At 37.2% G+C, this 18309-nt stretch overlaps 2 protein-coding genes across 6 annotated transcripts in view; both read left to right on the forward strand.

The window, feature by feature from the left end:
• Positions 1-18309, forward strand: part of Fshr (follicle stimulating hormone receptor) — a 193694-nt gene that overhangs the window by 109342 nt on the left and 66043 nt on the right. The window lies entirely within an intron of this gene.
• On the forward strand, positions 4180-5829 carry LOC119807960 (THUMP domain-containing protein 3-like). Its single transcript, XM_038320219.1, is given in 2 exon segments — positions 4180-5220; positions 5222-5829. Coding segments are annotated over 2 exon segments (1515 nt in total). The 5' UTR covers positions 4180-4221; the 3' UTR covers positions 5738-5829.

Genomic DNA, 18309 nt, shown 5'->3' on the forward strand with positions numbered 1-18309 from the left:
TGCCCTCATTTCCTACTTCTTGTGATTATTTTTCAGTCCCAAGCTGAGGTGTAAAGTTCCTTCTAGGATGGAAGGAATTGGCCTTTGGTTCTCAGACAAGGGAATGACTTCAAAGAAACAACGCATCACTTAGTCTAATCCTCCTCAGACTGCATTTCCATTCTTTGTTTTAAGGTTTCTAGATTATTCCATTGTGAAGTCTGCCAATGACACTTCTCTTGTGCTTCCTTTGAATAATCTAGAAATATTAAAATAAAATCCCCTGGGGCCATCAATCAAACAACACTATCTGAAAGGAATATAGGGGCTCAGTTCTGCCCAACCTAATTATAATTTCAATTTTCTAGTATAATTCATGGTTTCCGCCTGGCAGGAGGAGCCCCTGACATGTCACCCTCAGAAGCTGGACGAAGCAAAAAATGTCATTTCTCTTCAGACACAGCAAAGGCGTGCTCACTGTAGTGTGTAAACATTTTATACTAAGTGAATTCCATTCAAATCCATCCTTGTCACAAATGAGAACCATCAAAACACTCAAATACATATTCACAGTGTGCTTCCCAAATGCACTGTAGGAGAAAAAAAAAAACAGTTAAAGCACAGGGAACAGATCCATTTCATTTAATTAGAGCTTCAGAGAAGCCCAAAGAAAAGGATCAGTGTCTCTTTAAGTGTTCTGTTTCTGCTCGAGTGTATCTATCAGATATCATCAGGTGGTTTGAAATGAAGTGATGCCAAGGGCAAAGACTAAAACCCTCTGGTTGGCTGCGGTACTGCCGCCGCAGACAGAGGAAAACACTGATTGGCCGAATTACTACCATCACAGAGAGAGGGAAACACTGATTGGCTGCTGTACTGCCTGGACAGAGAAAAAACTCTGATTGGATGAGGTACTGCCCTCCACAGACAGAGGAAAACACTGATTGGCTGAAGTATTGCCCTCCACACACAGGGGAAAACACTGATTGGTTGAGGTACTGCCCTCCACAGACAGAGGAAAACACTGATTGGCTGAAGTACTGCCCTCACGGACAGAGGGACAGGAACCAGGTTCTGCTGTTATGAATTTTGGACAGGCATACACATTCCCTTCACTGTATTATAGGGTGAGAGATTCACTGCCCTGCCTTCATCAGTGCTGGGGCCTGGTTTAGTGGCCTGTGAGGAAGGCCCACTTGGCTCTCACCTCAGAGTGCTCACCTTTTATTTTGATTCTCCTATCTTATTTCAAGCCTCGGCTACCATTTCTTCTCAATCCAACCGTCCAACTGCTTACTGGGACTCTTCTGGATATTCTGCCTGCTGCTCATGAGAGTCCTCAAAGCCCCACATACAATGCCATTCTCTTTGTCAGCTTATTTCTGCTCCTATGCCCTCGTCACTGCACTGTACCTCCATTCATAAAAACATAGCTATTTGTGCTCCATTCATAAAAACATAGCTATTTGTGTGCATTCCTGCCTTCCATATACATCTTTTGCTATAGAGATATTACTGATCAAAATAGATGCAGAGCCTTGCCCTCGTGGGGTCAAGGTAGTGGGAAAAAGAAACAAATGACAAGCCTTTGTTTAAAAAATATCCAAGGACCTCCGAGGTAGCAGGCCTGAGCCAGTAACCTCCACAGAAGGAGGTATGAGGCAGCGACCTCCACAAAAGCAGGTATAAAGGAGCAACAGTTGAAGGAGCAGGCCTGAGCAAGAGAAGTTTGTGAGACTGGACACAAGTCAGTGACCTCTGAGGGATCATGTCCACGGCAGGGACATCTGTGGGAACAGACTTGAGCCAGTGACCTTCACCCAACCTCAACCTGAGCAGGTCCAAGCCAGGACCGCCACAAGAACAGATTGGGCCAGTGACCTCTGCCAGAAGAGGCCTGAGGCAATGACCTTCACAGGAGCAAGACTGAGCCAGCGAACTCCACCAGAAGAGGCCTGACCCAGTAACTTCCGCCAGAGCGGGCCTAAACCAGTGACCTCTGCCAGAGCAGGCTCAAGGCGCAAACTCAGAAGGAGCAACCCCAAACAAGCAACCTCCATGGGAGCAGGCCCCTATGACACCCAGTATTGCAGAGCGACACCAGGGGGCGCTGAGCGACCTCCAGGAACACTAGTGACCTTTGGGGACACCAGTGATCTCCGGAGTTACTGGAACCGTGGCCATAACTGCATCACGAAGAGCAAGCATCTGAGCCTTGGATCCACTGGCACCTGGAAGATTGATCACCAGAGACATAGCCCCAACAACACCAATCAGAGGAAAAGATAGGTAGACAAGGTAAGAGCACACTCGACTCCACAAAGAGCAACTCGACACCAACAAAAACTAGTGGCCTACAACAGCAAGACTTGAACAACCAAATATAGATGAAACAAAAGGAAATGACCTAAAACATAACTTTACAAGAATGTCTGAGACCCTTAAACAGGAAATGAAAATGATCACTCAAAGAAATAGAGAAAAAAACAAACAAAATTGGAAGAAATCAACTTATCCCTTAAAGAAAACCAAGAAAAAGCAATCAAACAGATGAAATGAAAATCAAAATAGAGACAATAAAGAAAATATAAACTGAGGGAATTATAGAAACAGAAATTATAAGAAAATGATCAGGAACCACATGCAAGCATAAACAGCAGAATACAAGAGAAGGAGAAAAAGAATCTCAAGCACTGAAGATAAAATAGAGGAAATAGACATATTTGTCAAAAAACCATTAAATCTAACAAAAGCTTAACACAAAATATCCAGAAAATATGGAATACCATGAAAAGACCAAACCTAAGAATAATAGGAATAAAAGAAGGAGAATAAGTCCAACTCAAAAGCTCAGAAAATATATTCAAATTGTAAATAAAATCATAGAAGAAAACTTTCCCAACCTAAAGAAAGATATGCATATAAAGATACAAGAAGCTTATAGAACACCAAACTAGATCAAAAAGTTCCCTCACTGCATAATAGTCAAAACACTAAACATAAAGAATAAAGAAAGAATATTAAGAGCTGCAAATGAAAAAGGCCAAGTAACATATAAAGGCAGACCTATCAGAATTAGACTGAATTCTCAATGGAGACAATGAAAGTTAGAAGGTCCTGATCAAGCATTATGCAGACATTAAGAGACCACAGATGCCATCCCAGACTACTAAACCCAGCAAAACATTCAATCACAATAGACAGACAAAACAAGATATTCCATGACAGAACTAGATTTAACCAATACCTAGTCCCAAACTGGACCCTACACAAATTGCTAGAAGAAAAACTCCAACCCAAGGTAGTTGGCTACATCCACAAAAACACAGATAATAGATGATCTTACAGAAGCAAATCCCAAAGAAGGGGAAAACACATGCAATAACATCACCAACAATGAAAACTAAAATAACAGGTGGTAGCAGTCACTTGTCATTAATACCCCTTAATGTAAATGGACTCAACTCACCTATAGAAAGATACAGGGTAACAGATTATATATAAAACCAGAATTAATTCTTCTGCTGCATTCAAGAAGCACACCTCAACCTCAAAAATAGACATCACCTCAGAGTGAATGGTTAGGAAAAAAAATTCAAACTAAATGGACCTAAGAAACAAGCTGGTATAGCTATCCTAACATCTAACAAAAAAGACTTTAAACTAAAATCAATTGAAAGAGACAAGAAGGACATTTCATATTAGTCACAGGAAAAGTCCATCAAGAGGAACTCTCAATACTGAACATCTATGCCCCAAATACAAGGGTACCATCCTATGTAAAAGAAACACTTCTAAAGCTTAAGTCACACATTAAACCCCACACAGTAATAGTGGGAGACTTCAAAACCCCACTCTCACTACTTAACAGGTCTGACAGACAGAAAATTAAAAGAGAAATAACAGATGTTATGACTAAAATGGACTTTAGAGAACATTCCATCCAAACATGAAAAAATATACCTTCTTCTCAGCACCTCATGGAACGTTCTCAAACACATACTGGGTAACAAAGCAAACTTCAACAGATACATAAAAAATTGGAATAACCCCATGTATCTTATCAGATCACTATGACTTAAAATTAGAATTCAACAACACTAATTCCAGAAAGCTCACAAACACATGAAAATTAAACAATCCTCACCTGAATCATCAATGGGTCAAGGAAGAAATTAAAGACTTCCTAAAATGCCCGAGCATGCTCACAGAGGCGTTAGGCCTTTTAGAAACATTTCCACCATGTCTGACATTCAAGAAGCTACCAACCAACTCCTGGATATGAACCTTCATGAGGAGAGCGAGAAGCCTGTGCCTGCAATGGAAGGTGGCATCAGAAGTGAGTCTGAGCATCTCCAGGTCACTATTGGAGCCACTGTACCCACTGGCTTTGAGCCAACTGCTGCAGATGAAGTGAGAGAGAAATTGAAGTCACCATGCAGAATCAGCAAAGACCAGGGCAAAATATATTTTGACATTGCAGTGGAAAGTCTGGCTCAGGTTCATTGTCTGAGATCCGTTGATAACTTGTTTGTGGTTGTTCAGGAATTTAAAGATTACCAGTTCAAAAATACAAAGGAAGAAGTTCTAAAGGACTTTGAAGAATTGGCTGGAAAGCTCCCATGGTCTGACCCTTTAAAAGTCTGGCAAATTAACACCAGTTACAAGAAGAAGAAATTAAAGCGCAGAAAGGCAAGTCAGAGTGCAGGTCAAGAGAAGACCAATTGTGGACAAGGTGACAAAGCAGAAGAGACAGGTGGTAAGAAGCTTTCCAGAAGCACTTCTGAATCCCATATCTTGGACTATTATGAAAATCCAGCCATCAAAGAAGAAATATCAACCTTGGTGGGAGATGTCTTGGCCTCTTGCAAAGATGAGATTGGTGAATGCTTAAGAGAAGAAACTGAGCCTCAAGTACAAAAGTTTAGAGTCACCTGCAACAGAGCAGGAGAGAAACATTTCTTTACCTCAAATGAGGCTGCAAGGGATTTGGGGGGTTCTGTTCAAGAGTATTGTAAGTGGAAAACTGATATGACCAACTTCGATGTAGAGGTTCTCCTGAACATCCATGATAATGAAGTCATTGTTGGCATTGCATTGACAGAGGAGAGTCTCCATCGCAGAAATATTACACATTTTGGACCAACAACTCTTAGGTCAACTCTTGCCTATGGGATGCTCAGGTTCTTTGAACCTAAACCTACTGATGTAATAGTGGATCCAATGTGTGGAACAGGGGCAAATACCAATAGAGGGTGCTACTGAGTGGTCTCACTGTTAACATGTTGCTGGGGACAACAACCCACTGGCAGTGAACAGAGCAGCAAATAATATCTCATCTCTATTGACTAAGAGACAGATTAAAGACGGAAAAACATCCTGGGGTTTGCCCATTGATGCTGTGCAATGGGATATATGCAACCTCCCACTGAGAACTGCTTCTGTGGATATTATTGTAACAGATATGCCATTTGGAAAAAGGATGGGCTCCAAGAAGAGAAATTGGAATCTATATCCAGCTTGCCTTCGGGAAATGAGCCGTGTCTGTAGACCAGGGACAGGCAGAGCTGTACTGCTTACTCAGGACAAGAAATGTTTTACCAAGGCATTATCTGGAATGGGACATTTGTGGCGAAAGGTCCGTATGGTCTGGGTGAATATCGGGGGCCTTCATGCTGCAGTTTATCTTCTAAAACGCACACCTCAAGTCTTTATTCATCCTTCAGAACAAGATGGAGAAAGACACCCTCCTTGGTAAAAGGAAAAAATGAAGAGGACTGTAGTATTTAAAGTTCCTAATGCTGGACATGCAGCATAAAGGACTTCCTTTGAAAAAAAAATAACAGAAAAGTAACTCAGTATTGTAGTCTTTACTGCTCAACTATTCCAGACGCTTTTTTGTTAACAAAGTGAAGGTAATGGTAATTCCTGAGAGGCCTACATTGCTTGGTTTGAGAACACTTCAGGCCATGTTCTGTCAGCTGTGCAGCCTACTGTTCTGTAGCCTAAATTCTTTATGACACCCTCAGAAACTAAAGAATCCCTGCAGATCTATAGTTTACCATCTGCCTTAAAATGTAAATACAACCAAATCAGGGCACAGATGCTTTTATGCGACTTACTACTAATAGGACATTACTAAGTAGTAGAAGCGTCAGTAGAAGTATGGGACCAACAAGGCAAAATAAAAGGAATTTTTCTTTTAGTATATGTATTACTTTTCAAAGCCCAATAAACAATAATAAACCAAAAAAGACTTCCTAAAATTCGATAAAAATGACCACACAACATACTCAAATTTATGGGACACAATGAAAGCAGAGTTAAGAGGAAACTTCTTAACACTAAATAACTACATAAAAAAAAAACTAGAAAAACACACACTAGTGAGTTAACTAAACATTTGAAAACTCTAGAACAAAAAGAAGCAAACTCACCCAGGAGGACTAGACAGCAGAAAATAATCAAATAGCTGAAATCAACAAAACAGAAACAAAGAAAACAGTACAAAAAAATCAATGAGAAAAAGAGTTGGTTCTTTGAGAAAATTAGCAAAATAGGCAAACCGTTATCCAAATTAACCAAAAGGCAGAGAAAGAATATCCAAATTAACAAAATTAAAAATGAAAAGCAGGACATAACAACCAACATGGAGAAAATTCACAGAATCATCAGGTCATTTTTCAAAAACCTGTACTCCACAAAATTGGAAAATTTAAAAGAAATGGACACTTTTCTGAATAAATATTACTTACCAAAATTAAATCAAGACCAGATAAGCAAATTAAATAGACCTATAAGTGCTAAAGAAATAGAAACAATCATCAAATTCTCCCAAGCAAAAAAGCCCAAGACCAGATGATTTCATCACAGAATTCTACAAGAACTTCAAAGAACTAATACCAATATTCCACAAATTGTTCCACACAATAGAAACAGAAGGAACATTACCAAACTCTTTTTATGAGAATATGATTACCATGATACCCAAACTACACAAAGACACTACTAAGAAAGAGAATTACAGACCAATCTCCCTCATGATTATTGATACAAAATACTCAATAAAATACCAGCAAACCAAATTCAAGAACACATCAGAAAAATCATCCACCATGATCAAGTCAGCTTCGTCCCAGAGTGTCAATGTAATTCACCATATAAACAAACTGAAAAAAAAACACATGATCATCTCATTAGACGCTCAAAAAGTCTTTGACAAAATACAACATCCTTTCATGATAAAGGTCTTGGAGAGAGCAGGGATACAAGGAACATACCTAAACATAATAAAGGCAACATGTAACAAGCCAACAGCCAACATCAAATTAAATGAAGAGAAACTCAAAGCAATCCCACTGAAATCAGGAACAAGACAAGGTTGTCCACTCTCTCCATATCTATTCAATATAGTTCTTGAGGTTTTAGCTAGAGCAATAAGACAACAAAAAGAGATCAAGGGGATATGAATCAGAAAAGAAGCCAAACTCTCACTACTTGCTGATGATATGATAGTTTACATAAGCGACACCAAAACTTCTACCAAGGAACTTCTACAAGTCATAAACACTTTCAGTAATCTAGCAGAAAACAAGATTAACTCAAAAAGTCAGTAGCCCTCCTTTACACAGATGAAGAATGAGTTGAGAAAGAAATCAAAGAAACATTACCCTTCACAGTAGCCACAAATTAGCATAAAATGTTTCATAGGAATTCTAACCAAACCAATGAAAGACTTATATGACAAGAACTTTAAATCTTTGAAGAAATAAATTGTAGAAGACACCAGAAAATGAAAAGACTCTCATACTCTTGGGTAGGTGGAATTAACATAGTAAAAATGGCAATATTACCAAACATAATCTACAGATTCAATGCAGTGCCCATCAAAATCCCAGCAAAATTCTTCACAGACCTTAAAGTACAATACTCAACTTCATATAGAAAAGCAATATAAAAATAAAAACCCAGGATAACCAAAACAATCATGTAGAAAAAGGAACTTCTAGAAGCATCACAATCCCTCACTTTAAACTCTACTACAGAGTTACAGTACTGAAAACAGCCTGGTATTGGCATAAAAACAGATAGGAGGACCAATGGAACCAAGCTGAAGACCCAGATATCAATCCACACACCTACAAACAGATGATTTTCAACAAAAAGCAAAAAAAATATAAAATAGAAAAAGTCTGAAAACACAAGAATAAGAAGACCCTGGACCTTTTCAAACACTGATGAGAACACAAGAATGAGAAAGACCCTTTAAAGCCCCCTACAATGATGAAGAAATACTGACCATAGATGTTTATGCAATGCTACCTGCAACAAAATAGCCTGAAAGTGCCATTCTTGGTCTGTGAAGATGTTTAAACTTGATTTTGTATGTGTGGTTAGGACAGGTGCAATGTGTAAAAGAAACATAAATTTGTAAGCAATGAAAAGTGTCTATCATCCAGCACTTACACATTTTACACACATACAGTGTATACATACATGCATTCACACAATACACACATATATAACATACATACACACACGTATCTACATACAGTAAAACTTCTCTTTGCAATGCTTTAAGTGGAATTAGAATGTCTCTATTTCTCGAAATGGCTTAGAAAACCATCTACATAGTTCTTAGCTCTCACTGTGCACCATTTCAATGGGACCCCAAATTAACCATTAGGGTCATTAATTCTTACTAAAGCAGTAAGACACTTTATAATGTGTCAACTCTGATCTTCATTTGCAATTCTCCGTGCTTCTTTTTTTTTTTAGGACTTCAACTCTATCTTGCTCTTAAGTTCCTCCAAATTGTTATTAGACCTGTGCTTGAACATCTTAATAATTAAATCAGGATTCAATTCAGTTAACTTTAGGTCACTTCAATTCAGTTCAACTCAGTTTGGATTACTGTTATTTACCAAAGATTTTGATTCTTAAATTCAACTTTTCCTTCTGAGTTCAATTTCTTCATGCTAAAAAGATATCCTTTAGCTATGATTTCAGGTAAGGTCTTGATGTAGACAAAACAAGATAGAATTTAGCTGGAAACTCTATTTTTGAGCTAACTTTCATAGTTCCAGAAAACACTATGGTGGCTGTTGGAGGAGTAAAAGCATCAGTGGTCTTGCCCAGCTGTCAATCCTACAATCTGTCTTTAAGAGGAGACTAACCTGCCAAGTAAGATGGGCCTACATATACCACTACTCTCTGCTTGAATGAGAGACATATTTCACAAGAATGAATACATGTCTGCCACAGCAGACAGATCACAATCTTAGGAGAAAACCAAATAGCAGTGTTTAGATAAATTTATGTAGCATTGATCTGTCTTCTGAATATGTATACTTTTACCCATAGATAAACACTCCTCTGTCTTTATCAGAGAAATTTCTTTCCAGTGATCAGGAGTAAGTAAACACAGCGAGTTTTGACTATATAAGGTGCTGAGACTATGTTATGAATGAGTACTTAGCCCTAAACAACCCATTTATACCATACTTTTCTAAGACTCAGAAAACATAGTGGAAGAAGGAGTGGAAGAATATAAGAGCTAGAAATAAGGAGAAGGGTTGTGAAATAACATCTTCTGGGCAAGACACGGCCACTGCAATCACAAAGTCACACAAGCTTCAGGTGCTTAAAATGAGCCTGAACGAGCCCATATTGGCAGTCAGGCATGGAGGAAGAATTCAGAGGCTGGCTGGACTTCGTTGCTTAACTATTTGCCATCAGTAGATACAAAAAGAAAGGAAAGAACAAAGGGCCTTCAGTTGTGTACCAACTGATGACTCCCATCGTGTTCCAATAGATAGTCTCAGTACAATTGTCACAGAAATTGCCCTGATTAAACTAAATGGGTCACAAAACAAAACGTGAAGTCAAGGATTTGGGGGAAAACTGGCAGGAATGGTTGTGACGGGTGAGAGCTGACAGGGATGGGAGGTGGCAGGGACGGTGGTGAGGGGGGAGAGTTAACAGGGATGGGAGAGATAAGATAGTGTGAGAATAATCAGAACACATTATATACTTCTATTAAATTGTTAAATGATCAAAAGAATCAATAAAAACAGGTAAGGATCCTCGTGTTGTCTTGGTTCTCTGGGATTGTGATTTGTAGGCTGGCTTTCTTTGCTTTATGTTTAAAAACCACTTATGAGTGACTACAGAAAATAATTGTCCTTCTGGGTCTGGGTTACCTCACTCAATATGTTTTCTAGCTCCATCCATTTGCTTGCAAATTTCAAGATGTCATTATTTCTTTCTGCTATGTAGTACTCCATTGTGTAAATGTACCACCTTTTCCCTAAGAGAGACATACATGGATTTAATCTACATGGGAAGTAGAAAAAGACAAGATCTTCTGAGTAAATTGGGAGCATGGGAACCATGGGAAAGGGTAGAAGGGGAGGGGAGAGGAAGTGAGGGTAACAGAGAAAAATGTATATCCCAATAAAATCAAAAATTAAAAAAAACAAAAAATGGGTAAGGATAAGCACTTTTCAGTCTTCATGTGTCTGATAATGTCATCCTTGCCCCTGCCAATATAGTAATAATATACTAGGTAAGCTTTTAAATATTATTTGACCATAATTTCCATTCAGCAAATAGAACTATTGTTTTTTGGTATTTATTTCTACTTGTCTAAATTATTCAGCAGAAATCTAATGTTTGGCCCTCTATTCTTCCTGTATGATGGGTTTTCTATTGTTTTTCTTGTCTTTGAAAATGGTTTTCTTTTTTAATTTTCATTCTTGTGGTTTAGTGGCTTCCTTATACACAAACAGATTTTTCTTGATTATGAAAGGGATTTTTGTTGTTGTTGTTGTTGCTGCTGCTGCTGCTGCTGTTGCTGTTATTATATATACTCAATTCATTATTCTTGTCTGTCCTCCTGGATCTCCTATTGGACCTTTATTAGAATTTCCTATAATAATTTCTGTCTTTCTGTTCTATTCCCTGTGACAGAAACAACTTAAGAGAGAAAGGATTTAGATTGGTTCACACTCTAGGGATCCACCCCACTGTGACAGGAAGTCATGGTGACAGACTTGGTTCCCAGGAACCTGGAGGCAGGAGCTGGTGCCTAAATCTAACCTTGCATTTTAAATATGTTCTAAATATCTGACATGTTTTACCATTGATCCATGCCTAGAGAAATAGACAAGCTCTCATCTAAGATTTCAGCATCATTATGACATCCCAGCAATGCTCTTTCATTCTTTGGGATGCCACACCATCCTGTTCTGCTTCTCCTTTGAAGGCAGAAAGTTTCACAAAGAACCTGAAGAGACTGTAATTTAGACTTACCTTCTGTATTGCAGCTTGCCTAATGGTACTAAGCAGCTAGACAATCGTAAAACAATGGAACTTGGAGTAAGCTGTGGAAAGAAGATGCTTAGGACACTAAAGCCAAATTTCCAAATAGAAAACATAAAGAAACATGAATAATATACAGATACAACATATCTAGACAGAATATAGATGTTTATGTTATATAAAATATGTGAATTGAAAGCTTCCAAATAAGCAATATCTACATATAAAGTAGTAGCCAACACCTGAAACTAAAGCTAAATTTGGCCATCCATCTGACTATAGTATAGAAGAATATCTTTAAGTTATAGAATGAAAGAGAGCTGTAGAAAACTGTCTTTAAGAACAAGAATTGAGTGAATCTGACTATACACAAGACAATTCCTACCACCGCACCAACTCCACAACCCGTAAATGCATTATAGCCACATTATTCACACACATTATCTATGTAAGATGTGTAGCTAACTTTTCAAAGCACTTTCCCACCTTCTATTCACTCATCTTTCCAGCGCATGTTGCTAAGTTGGTTTTCTCATTATTTTAGAGAAGTAATGAAATAGGTATTATCTTCATATGAACCAAGAGCCACTTATAATCCATCTAATTTGGTATCCCATGAGCCGAAAGCTAGTGTATGGGAAAGACAGGGCTAAAATGTCATATCCACTACCTTTATCAGTTTACACATCAGCAGCACTCAAGTAGTGTTGATTTAGACATTGGACAGCGGAGTTTCTGGTCCCTATTCTTTGAAACTTGATCTTTAGGCCAGTGTTCTCAGAATCAAGCTTGTTCTAGTGCTCCCCTCCCATGAGCACCTGATTAGTGCATGTATGAGGACTTTTTATTTGAAGAAGTTCAGAATCAGGATTCAGTATGCAGCTCATTACCCTATCATCTTCTAAAAGCTGGTTTCAATATCAGACCACTCTGAATTGATGGCCATCTAAAAGAACCCTTAGTAAGAAACACACTTTATCCAATATGAGGAAAGTTTGGGGGTGGTCAAAGCTAGAGTTATGATGTTAAGTACAAAGTAGACTGTAAACAAACAAAAACTAAACACAAAGGATAGCTGGAGATGATGACCAAAGACAAGCAGTTTGATCCTTTCTTGACAATGGAAAAAAGGAGAAAACTAATTTCAGTCACTGTTTCCTCCATCAAAAAGTTTAACATGGTTCCCATGGGAAATAAGGAAGTGCTTGAATGTCAAGTAGTATAAATAACTGTGGTAAAAGGTGTTGGTTACATGTTCATAGCAAATAATCCAAATGCACTTACATAGATATAGATAGATATAGATACAGATATAGATATGTGTGTGTGCCCAGCATAGATATCTACCTTTTTCTTAGTTAGAATCTAGCATATGCATTATCTGTATTTCCTTATCCATGTTATGATCAGAGACATGCAGAGAGAAAGAGAGGGAGAGTAAGACAAATTCCCTTTCTAAATGACCTCTATATGATTGGACTTGCAAGTGATATTTAACAAGGGCAATAGGTACCAAGTCCTTTGACTTGTGATCTAAAGAACACATAGATAAATCTCTATCACTCTGAAAGCCCTCCTTCTACTGGCCTGCAGAATGCCTGAAGTTGTCCTCTAACTCATAATCCAAGGATGGCAGTTTCTTACTAAAACTCACATGCTGTGAATACCATTGGTTAATAAAGAAGCTGTTTGGGGTCTGTAATAGGGTAAAACAAAGCTAGGAGGGAAGACTAAACAAAATGTTGGGAGAAAGGAAGTGGAGTCAAGGAGAAGCCACGGGGCCACCACCAAAGACAGAGAGGCTGGAACCTTGCTGGTACACCAGGCCCCTTGTGGTAAAATATAAAATACTGGAAATGGGTTAATAATAGATGTAAGAGCTAGCTAGCAATACACTAAGTAATTGGCCAAGCAGTGATTTAAGTAATACAGTTTCTGTGTGATTATTTCAGGAGTCTGGGTGGCTGGGAAAACAAGCAAGTGGCACTTTACTACACGTAACATGTCAAGAAATAACAATATTCGCAAAGAAAAATAATGATATAGCTGCACCTACCGTGTGCAGTTCTACTTTCTTTTGTTCCAGGTGTCCATAGTTAAAGCAGGTTGAAATTATAAGCTGGAAAATACAGGCATAAATGGTTAATAAATTTTAAATTTTACATCACTCAAGTAATGTGATTAAATCTCATTCCTTCCCATTAAGTCCTTTCCAGGATCTGAATGCCCCTGTCCAATGTTTCTATGCTACATATATTGCCCAACTGTTAGTCATTTAGTAGACTCTTGCTAAAACAGCAACTGCTATGGTTATGTGTGTGTGTGTCTGTGTGTGTGTGTGTATGCATGAGTAAGGGACAGGGAGAGACAGATAGATGAAAGTCATATAACTTTTATTATAATACTTTCAATTATTTTACAAGTAAAATAGTTGTTAGTTTTATTTGATCTAACTTATGAGTTATACTTCATCATAAATTGTAGACAGAGGCTGCTTGTTCATTTCCAGCCACTGAGACCTGAATAATCACACAAAACTATATTAATTATAACACTGTTTAACCAATAGCTTAGGCATATTTCTAACTAGCTTTTACATCTTGATTTCACCCATTTCTATTATTCGGTATATTGTCACAAGGCTGTGGCTTACCGGGTAAAGTTCTGGTGTCTCCTTCCTCAGCTACATGGCATCTCTTTGACTCTGCCTAATCTCTCTCTATATATCTTCCAGCCTGGCTATATTCTGCCCTGCTATAAATCAAAGCATATTCTTTATTAACCATTGACAATAAAACATATTTACAACATACAGAAGGGAATCCCATATCAATAAATATGAATATATATAGAAAATCAAAGTATATATAGGATCAGTGCTATCTAGGCTCCAGACATCCTTTTAAGAGTCTAGAGGCAAACACATTACTGATAAGGGGAGAACATTGTAGTAACAGGACTCTTATAATAAACATTTTAGCCATTCTAAATTGTATGTTCAATGCTTTAGAGTTTGCTAGATGCTTTCATAGATGCCATTTTTATCATGAGGACATAAGTGAGATTTTTTTTATAATTTGAATTGCACATGGCATTTGTAAATGTCTACAAGTTGTAAAAAAAAAAAAAGAGTATAAAACCAGATGTCAGCTCTTGACTGCCTCATACCTTGCTTTGATTGTGATTGTGTGGCATGTACCACATATAAACGTTTCTGGATAGGAAAAGACACTATGTAATAGGGGAAAGAGATTTGAGAAATTGAGCCACAGGCTTCACATGCCAAACTTTGTTTAAGGATTTTGTTGGGGTAAGGCAGAGAATGCTCTGATATTCCAAAGCCTTCCTCATATGATGTTCACTGGCATATGATGCACAAGATGAAGTGATCACTTATATTGTTCTGTTATTAAATAAAATTCAGAAGTCAGATAGTGGGATAAAAACCTGGTAGATCCAAGGAGTGACAGTGTAACAATCAGCTTACCCTGACTCTTGATACTTTCAAATCAGAAAGGCCCATGAGTATTTCTATGACCCCCCATTCCTTCCTGTGTATCTCTCTATCCTAATATGAGTACCCCAAAAACTCCATGTCTAATTATAGCTAGCTTAGTGTTAAATCTACCATCTGATTCAAGGTTTAATTCTATTCACAGTCCAGGAGTGTCAAAGTATGATCAAAATATCACACAACCTTTCCCCCTTGTTCTCTAAATTAAAATGGAATGTTTTAACACTAACACAAAAAATTATATACAATAAAGACAATTATCAGGTATTGTCTAAATAAAAAAGGAAGGTTTTAAACTTAAAAAAGTAAAATATGTACAATATGAATAATTATCATGTAAGAATTACATTCACAGTATCCAGTCTATTTGCATTTCCCAAATTCAGAGAAATTGCTGTATTATTTATCCTATCTTGGTGAATCCAAAGCTTTGTAACTAATTCACTTTCTTAACTTGTATTACCAACCAAAAACTATTCAAAACATTTGCTTATATAAATAACTTAAACTTTTATGGCTCTCAACATTATATATTTTATACCTCTTTGTGAGTTTTTTTCTGAATTTGGTAACAAGGAAAGTTGTAGCTATAACTATCTGGTCTTCAAACACATCAAAGACCTGATAAGGATGTAATATTACCTGAGTAAACAGAAAGTGCAAAATAAACAACTTCCAAAACTATTGAAACAACAAAACATCTGGCTGCCTAGACAGTCACCCAAGTTTCCTCTGCAATTCTGGGGCAGCCAGCTTTGGTTTACAGGCCTAGAATATCTGAAAGACATTTTTGAGAAGCAGGAATTTTGAAGGACTCTTCTACCTTGCATTAGCAAAGTTCAGCATCTGCTTTCTTTTGTAGCCTGCTTGCCCAATTTGAACATACTGTCGGGAGTCAAGGCAAGCGCAGTTTCTTGCCCAGTGGCTAACTTTGCCACAGTGAAAGTAAACTCCCAATAGAGGTTCTTTGATGCCCATCATCCTTTTTTGAAGTAATTTGGTGCTGCTAGGAGCACCAGTGATGTGTCTCACTGTCATGAAAAGCCTAATGTTATTAAAATATCTTAATGCCATATTCTGTAGACCTCTGAAGTATTTGGAGACCATCTGTCTATCGAAAATGTATCTCTATTTGACTTTGAAAGCATCCCTAACATGGTTACAAATATGATTGTTAGGAGACTAACTACTAACCTATATTTCTTAATTATCATAAATAGTGTATAATAATAACTTACAAGGACTAGAAATTTAAATTACATTGTTAAATGAGCTGCATAGATACAATTCCTTAAACAAGAGTAGAAATATATATGCAGTATAACAAAAACATTACATTTGTATAGATATATAAAAATCCATATCAATTTAAAATAATAATAATTAAATAAAAAGCGGTTGCTTTTTTAGTTTTAAAGTAGATTCAATAATCTACCCTTTTAGCCTATCATTCCTATCTCCCCCTGTTTTCTTTTCAGAAAAAGACCCCTGAATCTAAACTTTGCTAAGTTTTTCCCCTGCCCATGACAGTAACAATTTGAAATCAACCTCCCTAAACAATGAGAAACATTCATAATCCACCAAACAACCAAAAAGCGCCCACTCCACCTCTTGGAAATATGGGCATCGTGTTCTTAAAATTACTTCTTGTTGTCTTGGGGTGATGGCAGTTTCTGGGGACCCTGAGAACACTGAAATAATGATAAAGTCCTGGGAGAGCTAGCTGTGATGGGAAAGTCCAGAGCTTATCTGAAGTCTCAGCTGGAGTAGTCATAAGGTTGGATCATCTTAACTAACTGCCTTGAAGCTGTCCTCAGCAGTTTGTAGTCCAAAGCTGTTATTTGGGTGCTGTTTATCAGCTTAGTGGCATTACCACAGTCCAGGTTGATTTGTCATTGTATGTCCCCATCATCTTCTTAGAGACCTCAAAGGTCACTGCCTCAAATGATCACAGATCACTGCTGTGATCATTTTAAGTGTTAAACTTAAACACTTTAAATCTCATATGCAGCAGATCTCCAAGAGGTTAAAGGACCACAATCTATTAAATACATCTGGTGTACACAAACTTAATTCCTAGTTGCCTACCTCAAACTCAAGCCTGAAATCACATAAGGAAGCTAGATGAAACATATTTGTAGAATTAGTCTTCTCTATGACCATTAGTATCATTACAGAATATATATTATACATTTTGAGATAACATTTATACCTAAGAAAAGTTTTATAGATCAAAATAAAACCAAAGCATTATAAAATTGATGAGAATATAATCGTCCATTAATTTTGAATTTCTTCTGTCTCATACCAGGTGGCACTTCTGACATGATTACAGAGATTTTTAATTTTGTTTTAACAAGCATGCTTGGTTTTAGAGGAGGAAGCTATGTTCTAACTCTAAAGCCAGTTTTAATTTTTAATTTAATCGGGACTACAAAAGATCATTTGCCTTAAATTTCTGTAGAGAACACTAGAAACAAATGTTTGGGAAGGTTTATGAAATGTTTTCCTGTTGGAAACTTGTTATACCATTAGGTCAGTTTACTCTTTTTTGTGACTTTTTCTCTAGATGATTTGTCCTTCCTTTTTAGATATCTCATTTGTCCAGTGGTCTTCAGATTTCTTACTTGGATGCTTTTATTCTCCTGGAAAAACAAAACAATCCCCTGCCCAATCCTAATTTAGCGAAGTTTTCCTTGTTGGCAGGTTACATCTGATGAAATGAAAAACATTTAATAGTCTTAGTTAGTTTAGATCAGATGACCACTCTGTTTGAAACTATTGCTTCCGCTACTCAGGAGGCCTCTCTTGTTCGAAAAAAAATCCTGTCCAATCTTGTTGGTATCCATAGCTTTTCTTCTCCTGTGAAAACAAAAGCAAAACCTCTTTCTGAATGTAACACATACCCTGGTTTCTATTCTGTGGTCAGTACATCCTTAAACTATATAGGCTTATTTAATTCAACAGTTATTTTTCTGTTATCCAATGTCTCTCAACAGCTGTTGTTCCTTTCTCGTTAGCATTTAAAATTTAAAGTTATTAAAGCATTGTGTAATCTGTGACTAGGGGGTCTTTATTTCCTCTTTATGTTTATTTTAAAATTGCTCCTTTAAACATCAATTAGATCTTTCTATAACTGCTTGTCCTGTAGGATTATGTTGGTATACCCATAAAATGCTTTATATTTTAATATTCAAAAACTGTTTCATTTTACTAAAGACACTGGAACACTGTCAGTCTTAATTTGTATAGTTGTTCCCACAATGGCTATAACTTCTAATAAATGTGTAATTACAGAATCAACCTTTTCATAACTCAATTGAAGCAGTTGCCAATTGAAATCCTAAATATGTATCTATGGTATGGTATATATACTGCAATTTTCCAAACTCTGTAGAATGATATATCCATTTGCCAAATTTCATTTCTTTCAATACCCTTGGGGTTACTTCCGGAAGGAAGTAGAGTTTGATTATACAAATATAAAGTAAGAA

Source organism: Arvicola amphibius, chromosome 2, assembly GCF_903992535.2.
Source record: "Arvicola amphibius chromosome 2, mArvAmp1.2, whole genome shotgun sequence".
In the NCBI taxonomy this organism is placed as follows: domain Eukaryota; kingdom Metazoa; phylum Chordata; class Mammalia; order Rodentia; family Cricetidae; genus Arvicola; species Arvicola amphibius.